This window comes from Aulonocara stuartgranti (genome assembly GCF_965226115.1).
Source record: "Aulonocara stuartgranti genome assembly, chromosome: 5".
Classification (NCBI taxonomy): domain Eukaryota; kingdom Metazoa; phylum Chordata; class Actinopteri; order Cichliformes; family Cichlidae; genus Aulonocara; species Aulonocara stuartgranti.
Window position 1 is genome coordinate 31294748 of NC_138943.1, and position 18340 is coordinate 31313087.

The window sequence follows — 18340 nt, forward strand, 5'->3', positions numbered from 1 at the left end:
TTTAACCAAGTAATCAGTGGCTTCATAGTGTAGTACTTTACATATTTAACAAACAAGTGAGGGATCCCATACTCAGTCCCTGGAGGAGACTCAAATCCCCTGGAGGTTATATCAGGATGTAAAGATCTGCCAAATCAAATATATGGCTCTACCTGCTGTGGTGCCTGCTTGTGAATAAGTATCTCCTGAGAGGAGCTTTCATTTATCTAACAAAGTTTCATTAAAGAGAAAAAAAGTCTAATGAGATTGCTTAACCACAGCTAATTTGACTCAAACACTCACTCATGTATCCACACTAATAAACATTCATAAAAGGCTGGGGTAAAACAGCTAAGTGCAGGAATGCAGTTGTCTATGGAGCCCCATTAAGCTGGGTTACTACAGGGTGTGTGTGTGTGCACGTCACCATCTGTCTTTTACAGGGTGCCGAGCACTAAGGATGGTGATATGTACCATGCAGCTCTGTATGAATCATGTGACATTCCACACATAGTGATTAGTGCCAAATTACGGTCCGCACAGGGAACTGAATGAAGTGCTTGCAGATGCCTGTCAATGCTGAGCTCCAAACCTCTAATCCCAACACTATAGTTTTAACAACTTTGGAACACATTATTTATGTATCATAAAACAAGCTTTTCAGATCCCTGGACAAATTGCCCCACACTTAGCTCAGCTAAACACAGTGATACTCTGCCCTCGCTGCTGTCACATGAACAAAGCAGTCTGACAAAGACCTGGAAAAAAAATATGAAATATGAAAGTCAGGAGTCCAGGAGTTGGTTGACTTACATACGTACTCAGCGTGTGGTGGTTTGAATTTGAGTTTTCTATCATTTTCATGCCATACATCTTTGTAACTGAGCTGAAGTTTAGATTTAATAGCTTGTTGTTTAAAACTCATATCAACACAGATGCTGTAAATCAGACACGAAACAACCGTGACCTCCTTGAACTACATGTTCTCAGCTCCAGGATTTAGTGAGATGCTCCATGGGTGCGCTGCAAATGCTGTATATTATAAACAGCATGACCTAAAAGTCTAAATGCTGGAAGTGAACTAAATATTATTACAGCCCTGTCTGGAAGACATAAAAACAGTTTATAATGACACCAAGGTAGTGGAAGAAGGAAGGAAGGAAGGAAATGGGAACGCTCTTGCTTTTATAGGGATAGTTCAGTCGTCACTAATGCTTCAGTGGAACCAGCTAAATAAACTCAGCGTGCTTATGACTGTACGTCAGGAGGAAGTTATCCTGTAACTGGGCAGATATTTAATATTTCCCCTTTTTAAAACGGATAAAAGTGCAACACTGTCTCCATGTTTGGAAAGGAAAGCGCAGGATTCCATACACATGCAGTGCTGAGCAGAGGTTTACTTGGCATCATATCAAAAACAAAAATTGAAGTATTATACAGCACCAGCGCTGAGTGAGAATGTCCAACGTATGAGTGACAGCAGCTTCAAAGTGAACCTGTTATTCACATTTATACATGGAGTATTTTATAGACAAGACGCTGAATGGATGTCAGATAGCTGTAGAGCAGCCCAGTTGCATTGTCATTAATTAGGAAAGTTTAAGCTCATTAAGCTCAGAGTTGTAGCTGTGAAGTAGAGAGAAAGCAAATCATATTTGCAGGAACACTGAGGAATTCTTCTCATTAGAGCTCCTGTAATTTGGCTGACGATCATTCACAGGGCAAGCTCACAAGTTTGTACACACAAGAAATGCCAACAATGCTGCAGTGGCGGGTGGTGTATTACAGCATGGGTGAACTAGTAACAGGATGCAGCTACGCTAAGAGTTTGCCACGCCTTTAGGTCGTCTGTGTGACCTTCCCTCTGTGGTTTGTAAGCACTGCACAATCCCAACAGCAACTGTAAACCGCAGACGCACATACCTAAAGACCCCATGTGGACACGCACACCCTGCGTTTCTCCGCCGGAAAACACCTGGATCTCTCCGCACCTTCTGACTGCAGTAAATGCCAGATGGTGTTCATTAAACGCTGCATTTAAGAAATGAGATTAATTAAGGTGTTCCAGCTTGAACGGCACAGGCCCGCGATCACCGTTCGCTTTATTGCCCCCTAGTTTGCAACGCCCTCCCGGCGTTTGCCTTAACGTTATGGGTGTTACATTTCTTTGCATAATAGTTAATTTGCTGCCAAGAAACACAGAGGTGCTAATCTTCTATTACACAATAGCGGTAAAACAATATATCCACAAACGTAGCACCAAGTTTTTCTTTTGTACATTAGGGGGATCGAGTTTTATTTTGTTTTTATATAGGAGCCTCTCTTCTGTGAAACCAGTTCCCAAATCTTCTCTACTTTTAAGATTACGCTTAAAACTTTGTTTTGATAAAACTTATATTTAGTGCATCATGGGAAGCCACCAGCCCAGAGTGTTTCTTCTAAACTCACTGTATGTTTATACACCACTCTAGATTTAATCATTAGTCATTATTAATGTCTTGCTCTCTTCCACAGGGTCTCCTCTCCTTCAGCCAGATGGCAGCTGGTCACTCCTCCCTGAGCCTGGTTCTGCTGGAGGTTCCTTCCTATTAAAAGGGAGTTTTTCCTTCTCACCATCACCAAGTGCTTGCTCATTGGGGACAGCTGATTGTTGGGGTTTCCTCTCTATTACTGTAGGGTCTCTACCTTAATATATAAAGATCTTTGAGGTGACTGTTGTTGTGATTTAGTGCTATGTAAATAAAATCAAATTTAACTGAATGAAAGATGAAAAATATGGCATGATTATTGTGATCACATACACTTTGTCTCATTCTAAATGTCTGCCAATAATAAATATATATTTCCAGTGCTATGGACGACTCAAAGAAATAACCTTTGAGTTAAGAGTTTACTCCAGAGTCCCAGGGCAGAGGAAAGCCGCAGCACAATGCAGCAGAACAAACCCTCTGACAAACCTAGGAGTGTTTAAGAAACACTAAACCTCCAGCTTTGCAAAGTCCTCTGCTTCCATCTAGTGGCAAAACATTTATAGACAATCCACACACACGCACAAAATAAGTGATGCCACACTTGAAATCCTTAAAAATAAAAACAAATTTATTAGCAATCACAGGGAAAGAATGCATGACATCTACAGAGCATTTGTTGGAATAAAAACGCCAACTTCTTATTTACAAAGTCTGCAGTTGAATGTGAATAAGTTGAGCACATGCACATACAAATTGCAAATAGGCTAGATTATTACACAGTTAACAAAAGCTTTCCCCAAATTTCCCATACAGTCACCAGATTATACAGCCCCTCACCGCTGCTGTGGTCCCAACAATCGACATCTATGATTACGACGATTTCCAACAGACGCTGAAAAACAATGTGAGACGACGGAGCGTGATGGACTTGTCGACGGTATTGCAGTGAAATACACGAGCCGAGCAGGCCTACATACAAATATGGGAGCAGAAGGAATAGGTCACTTTAAACTGGGGGGAGGGGGGCATAGAAAACCAGAAGAAAAAGACATTTCATAGTGATGTACTGGCCAAGCAGGGGGTGGATTAATAGTATACAGTGCTCATACTTTTTGTTTTCTTTAACCGGGGGGTGGGGGGGGGTACTTGTCTTTTCGCTGCAAGGACACTGCTCGTCAATCAATATGTCGTTTTCTGAGGACACAGTACTGTCCTTGGACTGCTAAGGCTTTCACAAGAGCAAGAAAAAAGAAAATCAGACATCAGGACTCGGATAAGAGTATCGCAAAGAATGGACGACATCAAGCATTCAACACTCTGAACTCATAGACTGCCCTCTGTTCTCAGTGTGCTCCATCATCACAGCTAACACTGCCTTCCACTTATCCAACTCAAACAAGAAGATTATGGACACACAGACTCGGGCACGCCCACGCTGCGCTCAGACTGAGAACGACCTGAGAACTGCAAGCAAAAGTTACGCTTCAAAAAGCTACATAAGAATTCACAGCCTGCAGGCTTCAAAGTACCCAGCAACCAAACATGTAACATTGTCTCACTCGCTCGTCACTCATTCATTACTTCATCCTCAGCGTTAGCCCGCCACTGCCTTTTTCTCAGACGTCGTAATGCGTTTGTGTGATTACAAAACAGAATGAGATTGTCGAGAGGCGGCGTTAAGTGTAATCAAGGGATTTCTGCTGTGTCTGTACTGAGTGTTTGTTTATAATAGAGGCTTCAAAAAGTGCGTTGGGCAATAACTGTCTGATCGGGAACGCTCTCAGCTGAAGGCACTTAAAACTTTGCTCAGGATTGTTGCCCCAGACGCAGCCGCCACTTAAAGTCTTACCTTCTATTGATCGTTATGTTACGTGTAAACTTTGATTCAAGTCATTTATTAGAACAGTGCTTCCATACACCAGCAAATAAAAACGCAGGCTACATTGCTAAAGAGATTATCAGGAATTGAAGGCATTTAGCACAAGTGACCATCATCATCATCACCATTTGGCAAATAACTGTTTAAAAACTACAATCGCACAATGTCACGTAAACACCAAATGTTGACAGGCAACAGAGCACATGTTTGATTGTGGGATTAGAGGAGCTCCATCCTAATGTAGCTGGGGAACAGTATACTGCAACATTTAAAAGAAAAACTCCATGATGTACACAGACCCACATCATGTCTGTAATGATGAGCGATAAGGCATGATGGGTATGAACAATCCACCTGCTAGCACAGTAGTGAGACAACTTTTCAAGACTCCAGGTGGTTTTGGGGTGGTGGTAGTGCTGTACAGAGGGAGGCTACACATCTATGGTAGTGTAGTGGATGGTGCGCGTGGCGACAGTAGTGAGCGGAGAGAGCTGGAATACGTCACAGAGGCAGTGGAAGGGGTTGACTGTCAAGGACCCATGACCGTAAAGTGGGGCTGAGGCCAGAGCTGCGACCGGGAGGGAGAGGAGGGCGGGGCTTTACTTTCAGCTTCTCCGTGACTTTGAATGCTGGATGAGCCACTGCAGTGTGATATCTGCAGGTGGAGGAGGAACAGTCAACAGATCTTTAACACCCAAGCAAACACTATCTGTGAAGGATTAGGCAGTACACTTAAACTGATGAGGGCCACAATGGATTTCTTGGTCTGCTCACTTTATTAATTTCTTTGTATCATAAATGCTATTCCTTTATGCATGTGTTCATCCCTTCTACATCAGATTGTTTTGCTGTTTAAGCTGTCTTCTGCACAGCACTTTAATCAGCATGACAGACAAAAGGAAACCACAAGATATCAACCAAATCCACCCTGAAGGCTGAAAGAGGACCTAACTGACAACTATAAAGAGTAGTTCTGCATGCTATGCCTCTCTATCATCTAGAATAATACCTGGTTAGAATATGAGAACAAATCATAATCCATATCAACAGACTAAATACTTTATGTAACTGCCTACATCCCGTGTATACCGAGCTTCATTTCAGTTATGCTGCATTAAAGATAATGCCAAGATAACGTCATTTTCAACAGAATAGTCACAGCACTGCCAACAATGCCTGACATTAACCTGAGACTGAAAATGAAGGTTAAGTTGATTCAAGTTCTTTTAAACCCCTGAATGATCATTTCATGACTTCCACAAATCCTCAGATACTTACCTATGTTGTCTTTCTCTTTGCAGGACACAGAGTAGCAGCAGATCTCTCGGTCCTGAATGGCAGATAGATTCCTGTAATGAGGAAAGTGAGAAATGTGAAATTCAAATGGTAGTAGTCCATGGATACGTGACCACCGCATCAGTCACTAGCTTATCTTACAGATTGACATTCGCAAAAAATCCCATAGACTGTATAAACTGCAATGTTACCCATCAACTTCTCAAGTCCAGTTTTCAAGAATTGACCTGGTTTGGTTTCTTGAACCATGATGAGCAAGAGGTAGATCTGACTGAGAAACCAAGCACACTGTACGCATGTACAGTGTGAAGCCCCGCCCTAAAGCACACCCTACTTTATCATACAAATTAATAATTGTGACCGTAAATTACAAATTTTACATGAAAGTGGATTGAATTATTTTAATGAAACTAGTGAGGGGATCATAAACTCATAAGAAAATTGTTTACTCAGGTCACAGCAATTGAGGAGTATGGAAATGTTCTCATGGACCTCTGTACATGATATATTTTTGCAAACAAGGACCCCTGCTGGCTATCAGAAAGAATGCAGTGGCCTCAATTTTCAAACTTGTACTTCATGTTGATCTTAGAAAAAGTCTATGGGGTTATTAGGAATCATCAAACACTGGTCAAGTAGACACTTATTATGTAAAAACACCACTAACAGAACATTTGGCAGAAGTTCATTTCTTACATTTTTTCAATAAGCTGCTTCTCATCAAGTGCATTGGGTAGGTCTCGTTTGTTACCAAGGACTAGCACCTGGAAAAGAAAGACAGGGCTGATCAATACCTAATGCAGCAATGTATCAGCATCTCTCTCTTCAGATGCCTCAACCATCACACAATCTTTACTGTTAAGGCAAAATAAACTGCCTGCGTGAAGTGTTGAGTCGAGGAAGCAGGAAATCTTATGGATTCATCAAATCGCACTCCGTCAACTCAATGAAAAAAAAAAAAAAAATACATCCATAATTCAAGCTCTGTTTCATATTACCAACAAGTGTAACATCATCAAGCCTGAGTCACTGCATCTAATGGCTTTCTGCAATTGCTAACTATGACTTTAATGACTGCTTGTGACTGTCACTGGATCCTGATCATCGAGTGCTTGCTGTAACACCACAAGCTTCTGGTGTTTTTAAAAAAAAAAAAAAATTAACAAGAGGTCTCTTACTGGAATTCCTTGTAGCTGTGGTTTGTCTAAAAGGTTGTGCAGTTCATTTCTGGAAGCTTCTATCTTCTCTCGGTCTGCTGCGTCCACCATGTAACTAAGGATGGGGAGAGATAATCAAATTAGAGCTCACTGAAACAAGGCATTTCTGAATATTAATGTGTAATTTGCTACATTTTTCATGCAGCCACAAAGGGAACATGTTGTACCTTTTTGGCAACACACTTACACAATAGCATTGACTCCTCTACAGTAGCGCTCCCACATGCTTCTGAAGCGGGGCTGTCCACCTATGTCCCATATCTGACGCAAGAAAGCACAAAATTGAGTCAGAAACGACACACACACCATTTTATCTGTAAACATTGTAAATAGTCCCATTTACATTTTTACTTAGCAACCAGCTGCATACCCATTTTTGCTAGCTTACCTTTATTGTCACGTTGCCTTTAGTAACCTTCCGCATGTTGAAACCAACTGTGGGGATCATGTCTTCACTGAACTGTCCTGACTGCACGAGACAAATAGCAGACAAAGGACAATCTCATATTAGTCAAGACTGCATGCTTCCTTTTTGAAGTCAGCATGCTTTAATCTGATCTAAAAGCCACATGAAAAACACTGTGCACACTAGTCACTTCTGTGCACGATTAAATTAGGAAATAATTGAATTACAAGGGTTATTTTCTTCTAGCTGAATTTGAGCATTTGCCATTTTAACTACATGAATCATAAGATGGTGCCATCTATGTGTCAGCACAAAGTTCACATCACAAGTAATCGGACTGCTTCGTGTTTTGTTTCAGCTCAATCAATATGAAATACAATAATGGCGAAAGAATAAAGTCATGAGGTTTCAGCTGTAATTGGAGTGGGTTTGCATCACTGGAAAACGAAATTGGATGGAAATGGTCTAAAGGTTAAATAAAAAAAAATAAAAAAAATTGGACACATTTACATGAAGACAAACTTTACTGCAGCCAGTATCTGAACCCACAGACACAAGCACACTGCTTGCATCTTCCCTGGTGATTCTCCCAGGCCTTCACTGCAGCTAACAGCTTTGGGTTGCTACAAGGTCTTTCTCTCTTTACTCTGCTCTTTGGCCAGTCATCGAGATCAGGTGTGACTCAGCCAGGCATGGATATTGCACCTCTTTACATTTAATTATGAATAGAGGTCCAGTGAAACTGGTGGGATCTAAAAAACACAAAAATCCTCCTATAAGCTTCTACATTAACACTGCTGCTTCTGACAGCAGAGAAATCATCAATAAATGTCAGTGTGCCAGTTCCCCAGGCAACCATAACAGCACCATCAGGCTTTCCAAATGAGGGGTGGTATGCTTTGGCTCTCAAGGTCTCCCACTTTCTTCACACTTGCCTTTCAATGTACTTTGTTTCACAGCTTTACCCAATCTGTGTGTTTTTGAATGCTTAGCATGAGGTTGCATTCTGTACTGAGTCCCATGAGGTTCTGATCTCAAAGATTTGTTTCACCCACTGACAAAGAAAAAAAAACATTTATGTAGTCTACATCCTGAAGAGCATTCTTGTCCCATGCAGCCACAAGATGTGATCACCTGACCTGGTGATTATGCCCAACAACCAACCTTTGACAGACTTTTGATTATCCTTTGTTTATGTATATTCACATCTTTAGCCTGGCCACTTTTAACTTAATATCCAAGAATCCAAATACTTTTGAAGACGTGGCACTTGGATGTACGTTATTATTTCAAACTAAACATGCAGGAACAGAGAACCAAAACAACAAAAATGTGTAAACTGCTCACATACCTCCTGTAATAACCACGCTTTCTGATACCAACCTTTGCACCGTGATCACACATTCCACAGGTTTAAAGCACCAAATACCTTAATTCTAAATGGGAAACTGTTTTGGTCAGTACAACACAGTCTTACATCGACTGAGGTCATGACTCAGCAGTGAGAACTTTGTACGTTTAGAAAGAAGCGAGGAAAATGTATAAGAGGTCAACAGATTTACATATGCAAAAAGGTCTAAACTGTCATGTATGCAATCAATGTGTGAGGGAAAATGGCTCGAGACCTTAAAATGACACAATCAAACGTGGAATCATCACTAACCTCACATCCGCCCACAGCTGTCACTGTGACTGTCAGACACAACAACAAAGTGAGGGGTTAACTTTTATAGCGTCCACGCTGCCTGCTGCATGACAACAAGCCATAAAAATACAACTCAAACGAAAGTGGGAGGACTGCTCTTGTTAGCTTAGAGGATGTCACTTTGAAAGATTAGGAAATATTTTGATGACAGACTATGCAAGTATTCGCAGCTGGCAGCCTGCAGCCATGATTACTCAAGTGTAGTCGTCCCCGGTACACCCTGCTAGCAACATGACGAGGCAGACTGTGTTCAAAACCAAATAACAGCCCGTGTTGTCGACATACCGCTTGTGTTGACACATTGGCAGCAACGAAAGCACTGACGGCTCCGTTCACATGACCGTATCACACGTAAGCGCATATCATACCAACCAAGTTCGTCACCGCAGCTAGCAAAACAACGACAGGGAGTACCGCAGCTAATGCTGCAGCTACTGCGGTACACTTGTAGCTTTGCGACCCGGCTAAGCAGCCATGTCGCATTGTCTTTAGAAGTTACGGTGTAGAAATGCAGACAAGTTAAAGTTATACACAGCACGTACTGAAACCTCCTTCTGCGACCTATATAAGGTAACAGCCTGGGCCCGCACTGTGACTGTGCGACTTCGCAATCGTCAGCTGCTTACCGCTATCACATTGACGAATGTGGTTTTTCCGGAGTACTGAAGTCCCACTAAAGTAAGCTCCATCTCTTCTTTCCAAAAGAGGGACCTGAACCAGTCCAAGAGCCTGTTTATAAGGGCCAGCATCTCGTATGAAACTGTAGTCGCAAGTCTATGCGGCCGTCAGGATGGAAATTGGGAAGCGGCGTTCACAGGAAGCAGCTAGCTGCTTTGTCATATCATGTGATCCTGGCGACAGGAGAAGTGATTCTCTTCTTCTTCTGAGGGGTTTTAATGGCACCTTATGTGGTGCACTACTGCCATCTCCTGGAGAAACCCTGTCCAGGCTGTCAGGTCTGGTGCACAGTGATGCCCTTCCTGCTCCGGTATGATCTTTACTCCTGCTACTCTTTCCTTGTATCATGTCACAGTCAAAGTTCCTGTGACTAACATGCGCGTGCTCTGTTGTTTATGACACCTGACAGTAGTTACGAAAACATTACTTTCCCCAGTGTTCAGCCTTACTGATTATGACTGTATCATACAACAGAGGGCCCAGGGGGCAAAATCAGCCCAGCAAAGACTCAAATAACATCATCATGAAGGAGGACATAATTTTTTTTTTTAATTTTAACTGTACTTTCACAGGGCTTACAGCTTTTCCTATCAATAAAGATCTCCCCGTGAGCATTCATACTAAACCAAAATAATTAATTTCTGTATTTTAAAATTTACTTCTTACATTTAAGCTCAAAGAACCACGCTGACAGATTTCTTTCATCTACTACAGAGGCACATCTTTATCGTGCAATAAAAAGTAAGACGTACTGCTGAAATTACACTTTTTATATTATAAAAAAAAAAAGACGATATCCCATCAATTAAATGAGTAGTTAAACTTCTTTACACTGACAGAAAGGGGGGTTTCAAAGTGGGCTGTATGTGGCCGGTGACATAAAATGAGCTTGGCATCCCTCGTATCCTCTTTTCTCTCCTACCTCATCGTTGAATGCAGTTGTCTCACTATAATCTAGCAAGCCCAGTTCTGTTCCCAGCCTTTCCACAGTTTCCTCTCCGTCTGATTTTAATAAACAAATGTGTGTGCCTGTGATCGCACTCTTTCGTCCTCCACTCATGCGTGTGTTTCCTCACACGTTTAAGCCTGCTGGGCTCACCTTTTTTAACTTAGAAATATGTGAATTTGCTTGTTGTGTGCCAGATGACTCACTATTGCGCTATTTGGAAATGCAGAAGTTGTCATTTTTCGCGTGTCTTATCTCAGGATTTAGCAGATCTTGATCAACTCTCTGGAATAAAGGTTAGAGCATAGGCGTCTTTCCTCCAGCTGGCACCAGGGTTTTAGTATGTTTTGGGTCACCAAAACATGAAAGCTGACTCTGATTTTTCCACCCGCAACCTCTCGCTAGCGCGGTAATGTTAATTTTAGTAACGAACATGAACATGTGCACTTCAAAGTGCGCCCTGCAGGTACATTTTACACATTATGCGGTGATAGATCAGCACAAAAAACAAGACTAGAAAAGCATTTCTCTTCACCTTCCATTCTTTGATCTGGTTATAATAGAGGACCAAACGTTCTGGACACCAATAAACTGATAGCTAAAACTGTACACCGCCACCTTCTGAATAGACACATTAGAAACACAAACTAATAGGGTTTGAGTGTGCGTGCATGGTTTTCATTTAAATAACAAACAACATGCAAACAACATGAGCGCACTGCATCGCATAATCTGTTGCACTTGGCAGTTAACGACGTGAAACCGGCAGGGCGTCCTTCTCGTCATGCTTATAAAGTAAGGACAATAATTAAAATAAAGCCACGTTTTATTGGAAGATAAGGTGCATAAAATGGCAAAAACAATCACAGCAAATGTTATTTTATTAAAGGCACTAGCACAGTGTCATTGAATATTTCAGGTGCATTCCCTTGTCATCTCATTGATCGCGCAGCCTCCAAGTAGTCGTGAAGATCGCCGCCTGCCTCAAGAAAAAGGAGTCTGCGTCCTTTACTGCTCCACCTCTGTCAGCTCAGTCTGTCTTGTTGCAGTCCTTGAAAAAGATTTGAAGAGACAATTGAGTAAATGTTATATATTTTTTTTCATTGACATTATCACCGCCTCATTGAGCATAAATGTTTAAGGTGTAAACTGAATTACCTGCAGCCTAAGGAGTGTGATGTACTTCTCAGGGGCTGCTGCGCTCATCACTGTCGTGTAAATAGTAATTCTGGGAGGATATTAAGACAGACGACGGTCACTATTTAATGCGATTCATTGCGTGAGGTTTTATTTTTTAAAAAGCAGAAAAATAGACATCGAGATATTCATTCAGCTATTGTTTCTCTGTAATCTACTCGCTACACTATACCGTCAAAAGTATTCACTCTTCTGCTTTAACACACATATGAATTTGAGTGACATCCCATTCTTAATCCATAGGGTTTAATGTGATGTCAGTGAAGTCAGACATTGATGTTGGATGAGAAGGCCTGGCTCGCACTCTCCACTCTCATTCAACCCAAAGGTGTCCTATCAGATTTGGTCGGGACTCTGTGCAGGCCAGTTAAGATCTCCCACACAAAACTCGCTCATCCGTGTCTTCATGGACATTGTTTTGTGTGCTGGTGCACAGTCATGTTGTAACAGGAAGGAGCTATCCTCAAACTGTCCCCTCAAAGTTGGGCGTATGGAATCATCCAAAATCTCTTGGTATGTTGGAGCATGAAGAGTTCCTTTCACTGGAAGTAAAGAGTTGAGTCCAACTTCTAAACAACGATCCCACAATCCCAACAGTGCGTGGCCTATCACTTCATGGCTGAGCTGCCGTCGTTCCCAATCATTTACACACTGTTAATAATACCACTAACAGTTGACTGTGGAATTTTGAATTCTGAGGAAATTTCACGTCTGGACTTGTTGCACAGCTGGCATCCTATCACAGTACCACACTGGGATTCACTGAGCTCCTGAGAGGGAGCCATTCTTTCACAAATGTTTGTAGAAGCGGCCTCCATGTCTAGGTGTTTGATTTTATACACCTGTGGCCATGGACGTGATTGGAACACCTGAACTCAATCATTTGGATGGGTGATCGAATTCGTTTGGCAATACAGTGTATGTGCTACATGTCAACGAAGGGCCCACTGACATAACTGCTGAAGTCGGAAAAGGGGAAGTATGTGATGAACACACTAAGTGAACTATCCCATCTAAGCAACACCAGCATTTATAGAGTTGCTGGAGGATAAATAAGGGCATCAAACAGGAATAACGTCCTTCTTACCCATTACACACTGGATTCAGGGACAAAACCTGGAGGAAGAGACAGAGTTATAAGCCCATACATCGTCTCCGATTACCAGAAGTGTGACTTCGTGAACCAAGGTTGAGGTTAATTGACTTACCTGATAGAGTGTATTCATATTGATGTGCGCCTGGCCAGTAGCATTTAGAGCTTTGTTAGCCGCTTCTCTAAGAAATGAGCACACAGCAGCGGTGTAATAACAGCAGCAGCAACACAGCAAGCCTGCTCATCATGAGACATGACTCACCTCCGATGATCTTTAGCAGGAGGAGGAAGCCAGTGGTCAAAGTTTGTCTCCACTCTGAACCATCTGAAAGCAATCCCCAAAACACACATTGAAATGCTTACTGAGCGATACAATCATTTTCCATCCTCCTCCTCAGATCTTTTTTTTTTCACCTACCCTCCCTTTGCAGTTTCCAGAGGCCAGATATCAGCAGGGCCCTCTCGATCTCTGGTGATCACGACCCCTTCCCCAGCTCGCACCCCGCCGACTATGTAATACACCCCAGTGATGATGGGGACTTTTGAAAGACGCATGACTGCATCCTGAAAGTCCTCTGCTTCCTCCAGTGTCTGTCAGGCCACACAAAGAATACTTTCACTTCCGCATATTGTCAACTTTTTCTTTTTTCTTTTTCCCTACACTAATTTTTCTCACCTCCCTCACCAGCCAACTAACGGGGGATCTCTTATACAGGAAAGCAGAGACGATGTTCTTCCACCAGTTATACCAGTGTTCAGTTCCTTAGGAAAAAAACAAGCTTGGAGACAAGAAGAAAAATGAAGATGCTACCTTTTCCACAGCCATGTATGGTCTTACCTCGCTGGTCACCTGAGACAGTAAACTTGTTAGGGCTTTGTCCCGTCCATAGCCCGACATAGCCCGCAAACGAAGTTCCACGGTATACCTCCTGAAATGGTGTGTCAATAAAACACAAACTGGATTTAATGTCTGAAAAATTAAAGTTGCTACGTAATTACTTTAGCTGTGCACCTGCTAATGCATGATGTACCTTTCCATTCTTGAGGAAGACTGCGTTAAAAGTCAGATTCTTCAGAACAGGATGCGGGTAATCGAGGTTCCTGCCGTGGTACACGTGCCCCTTTGTGTCCTGAGCCACGATGCTTGTGCAGAATCTGGAAGTGGATGAAGTTGTTTAGTGTGCTCACTGTGGGGCTTCACTACAAATGTCTAGGTGGATTTAAAAATCACACATACGCAGATACTTCATAGGCAAAGTTGAGCAGGATGACATCGGACAGCGTTCCTCCCAAGTGTGAGGCCAGGCCGCGGATCTCCCCCGCATATGGCTGAGGAACGTACTTTTCCAGGGCCATCACAATAGGTTTGACTGCATGATGCAACCATTTTGGAATCGTGGAACTGGAGCAAACAAAGCAACTTTAGCATGTTGGTCTGCAATCCCTGTCAGCAGAGATGTAGTGGAAGATAAACATGACAACACAGCAAAGGAAGAAATAAGATAAAGCAATGAGAGAGGAGGTTAAGTTTAATCTGTGCTGTGAGGGTTTCAGTGAGTTGTCCTTTGCAACTACTCAAACAATGGATGGGGAAAAAGCAACAAAAACACAATAAAAAAACACTGTACATAAAATAATCCTTTGTGAGGCTCAATGCTCTTTGTGTTTTGGTGTCTCAAAGCAACATAGTGCGAGTTTGATGGTGTCAATCTCTGAAGATACTCTGCTTTTCTGCTGTAGAGCTAGTTGTGTGTAGTGCCTGCAATGCTTCCCCTGGACTGACTGCCTTGGCGTTTTTCAGGCAGCCTGTGTTTAAGTGGCTAACAGTGGTTCCCTACATACATGCACTACAGTGCATTGCTTAGCTTAGGCACTGCTCGCATCAGTATCTTCCACTTTCTAATACACCGACTACATGTAGCTTAAAGTGGTGTGGCGTAAGGAAATCAAAAGCCATTATGATTACATTTTGTCCGTCCTCCCCTTCAAGTTAATTTTCTCATACGCCTGTGGAACGCAGGGCTGCTGCTATTTTTAGATCACAGGCAAATGAAGGAGACACGAGTCCGATAAAGTCAATAAAGTCAACGAATCAATAAAGTTTTCGATTTTCACTGGAAACCGTTATATGTTAGAGCTAAGTATTAAGAATCCAACCCCCCCAAAAACAGGTAGTAAGCAGACTACAAAATTCAATTTTACAGTTTACTCTATTAAAGTCTGTATTATGTATGAAAATCACGATTAAGTTAAAATGCCCAAATGCTGGGGTACACTTGGGTACAGTGGTCCTAAGGGGTCAAACATACTGTAAATTAAAGAAACACCAGGCAACAGAAAAATGCTGCAAAAGCAAAAAAACACAGTGAAAGCTGAATAAAATGCAATAGAGGTTTATGGAGACAAAACAGAACACAACAAAAGTGAAATAAATACAACAGAAGAAAACAAACGCACAAAAAGTTACATTTTTTGTGAACTTTTCTTTTTGTATTCATTTATTTTTGTGAGCTTTTGAGACATTTTTGTGTCTTATTCAACTTCCACTGTGTTTTGTTCTTCTACAGCCTTTTTCTATTTGCTGGTGTTTTCTTAAGCTGCAGTACATTTGATCTCTCAGGACCACTGTAGATAATAGCTGATAATAGAGTCCACAAAGGACACAACAAAATGTTTTCAAAACCAGAGGGCTGACCGGGGCTGATAAACACAAGCTGAAGGAGACACAGGCAAAAGTAACAACCACAACTGGACAAACGGGAAATAACACCGAAACAATGGCTCGAGAGAAAGCCAAAGTCAAAGCAGAACAGGAAACAGCCCACAAAACGAGAGGGTTCACACTGAACATGTTAATATATCACTAACAGAAAGATCAGACAGAAGGAGGAACAAAAAAACGTGACAGAAACCAAAACTTAAATAAGACATAAAGCAAAACACACACCCAGGAAGATAGTAATGTCACCAGACCAGAGCCGTAAAATTCTAATCTTGTTACATTACCAAGAATCTGACTTAAACATTAACTAGACCTCTAAATGCAACAAGAAACAAAATCCAAATGAACAGAATGATGATGAAAACAAAACATAAACCAAAAAACTCCTGACAACTATCAAAAGCTAAGAGCACTAAAGCAGCAGTGAAACCAAAAAGAATCAACACAAATCCAAGAACATTCAAAGGACCATGATACTAAAATTGAAAAGCAGTTTCTAGTTTAACTGGATTCTTGCTGCTCGAATTTCCAACTATCAGGAAAACAGAGGTGCTGCAGGCGCTGACAGTTGATGGGTGACAAGTATACTAGCAGATCTTTACTTGTAAGTGTGAACGTGTTTGTGAGAGCAATCACAACCTTGAAGACACCTCATGTAAAAGGGACTCCCACTTCCCCCCTTTGAATAAAACTGCCTTTCACAACATCCAGTCATAAATTTACAGGTGTGTGCTCGATAAAGTAATAAAACAGTAACAACTAGCTGCTCTGCCCTTTTACTCTGGTAACACTCTATAACATCAGTGTTACCGGCCACCCAGTCATTCATGTTAAACAGATCCCAGGTTTAATTAAAACATAATGTGGCAACTTTTAATACTGACATGCATTCTTAACATTTCACAGAATTGAAACGTTGGTAAAAACCGCGTGTAGAAACCCAGTTTTCCTTGTAAGCCTGGTTCTCCTGCCAATGAGGTTGATGTCAGTTAAAACAATAACTGCTTGGAGGCATAGGCAGTTATTGTTTTGACTGCCTACGCCTCCCGGCAACCACTTTTTGATTGCACAACCTAAATAAAAAAAATAGTACTGTCGCAAACAAAAGGTCAAGAAAAACTTCAGAAAATCTGCCAGGCGGACCTCATGAGAGCGACCCCTGCTTTCTTCCGGTAGCAATATTATGTGAAGATCGCTTTTAAATCGCATCGTTACACAAGATCAAGCAAACAATGATGTAGAATTACCGAGTACTTTAAACATGTTAATCGCTTTGAGCAACCTAACGCAATACGTCACCAACCACATTTAAAACCACGGATTTTGTAATCTGCGCTGAAACAGAGGGATGTTTGAAGTAACCCTTCAAACCCCCCGAAACCCACTTCGAAGATAAAGTTCGCAAGTGGCACTTTTTTGTTGCATACTTTCTGGCAAACTTACTCAATGACCTCTACAGCAGCTTTATTCACGTAGTCTATGTCGAAGACTTTCGCAAGAGGCATCCATCGCACTGCTGGATCTTCATCCAGACTGATGTTCACCGTGGGTGGAGCAAACTGTGCACGGCACGACACAGCGAGTCCGAGCAGCAGCAGCAGCAGCGTTGTCCGCTCCATCTTTCGATCGTCTGCACCGGAGACAGCCGACTCCTCTGCCTCTGGCGGGCAACGATAACGACGACATTTCCGCTTCAAGCTTTTCACAACAAAAGAAAGAAACGGCGAACTTACTCATGCAAACTGAGCAGCGCTTCCGCAAAACGAAGGCGTTGAACTTGATCACAATATTGGAACATCAATGGACAACTAGCATACATTAAGTACTGCTCCTTCTCCTCCAACTACTTCTACTACTAATAATAATAATGTTCTCTCACCCGCAGTTACCATTCTTCCCAGCTAGAAACAGGAAGACAGTAAAAGTAAACCCAGTGGTGATTTGGTTGATTTTCAGTAAGCTGACCTCTGACCTTGACGTGGATGTCAGCAGGATTCAAACTCCATCTGTGGTATCATTTTGTGAATCCTAAGTGATCCCCTTCTGGAGTAATCACATTCACAAGATCTTCAGAAAATTTGACCTCTGCCCTGACCTTAATGTCAAGGTCACTGAGATTCCAGCTTGTCCCCGATTTTGAGTGGATAAACCAATTTAAACTCCTACATAGCCATTTCATTCAGCACTAAATGTCATCTATATATAGTCTCATAAGCAAAAACAGGAACAGAAACACTCCTTTTAGCTTTTTGTGTATTTCGAAACTCTGTTGTTGTTTTTTGGAGACCTGGAATTTAAATGTGCCTGTCACTAACACACTTTCATTCAGCTTCTGTTGTTTAAATGTGATATAGGCTGTAAATAATAATAAATTAAAAAAAACACTGCAGTCAAGACAAAAAGGCTTTTTTCATAGTAGATGTTTGAGGTAGTCTTTTTTATGTATTTGACCCTGTTCAGTGGTACACATACTAACTTAGAGGATACAAACAAAGTATATCAGTCTACTAATACCAACACTGGTACTGATAATATCAATATCTGGATCGACAGTGGTTATACACATCATACAAATGTTGTCAAACAACTCAAGGATATTATACAAAGATCATATTATTATTATAAGTTGAAACGGTTTATTATGCCACAGCAGTGTACTCATTGCCCTTGCATATCAGGACCTCTCCAACACTTGAGACTTTCAAAACATGTCAAAAGACTCACTTTTATTCTCTGGCTTTTAAATCAAGA

The 18340-nt window shown here is 41.6% G+C and overlaps 2 protein-coding genes across 2 annotated transcripts; both read right to left on the minus strand.

Moving 5' to 3' along the window:
- Positions 1 to 3057: 3057 nt before the first annotated feature.
- Positions 3058 to 9823, minus strand: LOC309706674 (ADP-ribosylation factor-like protein 8B). Its single transcript, XM_082533410.1, has 7 exons — positions 9580 to 9823; positions 7231 to 7311; positions 7030 to 7103; positions 6804 to 6897; positions 6322 to 6389; positions 5608 to 5678; positions 3058 to 4984 (listed from the first exon to the last, which is right to left on the minus strand). The coding sequence occupies exons 1-7, from the start codon at positions 9700 to 9702 to the stop codon at positions 4935 to 4937; spliced, it is 561 nt and encodes a 186-aa protein (XP_082389536.1). The 5' UTR covers positions 9703 to 9823; the 3' UTR covers positions 3058 to 4934.
- Positions 9824 to 11385: 1562 nt separating this feature from the next.
- On the minus strand, positions 11386 to 17264 carry LOC309705981 (N-acylethanolamine-hydrolyzing acid amidase-like). Its single transcript, XM_082532120.1, has 11 exons — positions 17033 to 17264; positions 14105 to 14269; positions 13899 to 14022; positions 13706 to 13796; positions 13544 to 13629; positions 13286 to 13458; positions 13130 to 13192; positions 12983 to 13049; positions 12862 to 12890; positions 11736 to 11805; positions 11386 to 11628 (listed from the first exon to the last, which is right to left on the minus strand). The coding sequence occupies exons 1-11, from the start codon at positions 17206 to 17208 to the stop codon at positions 11608 to 11610; spliced, it is 1065 nt and encodes a 354-aa protein (XP_082388246.1). The 5' UTR covers positions 17209 to 17264; the 3' UTR covers positions 11386 to 11607.
- Positions 17265 to 18340: the final 1076 nt, after the last annotated feature.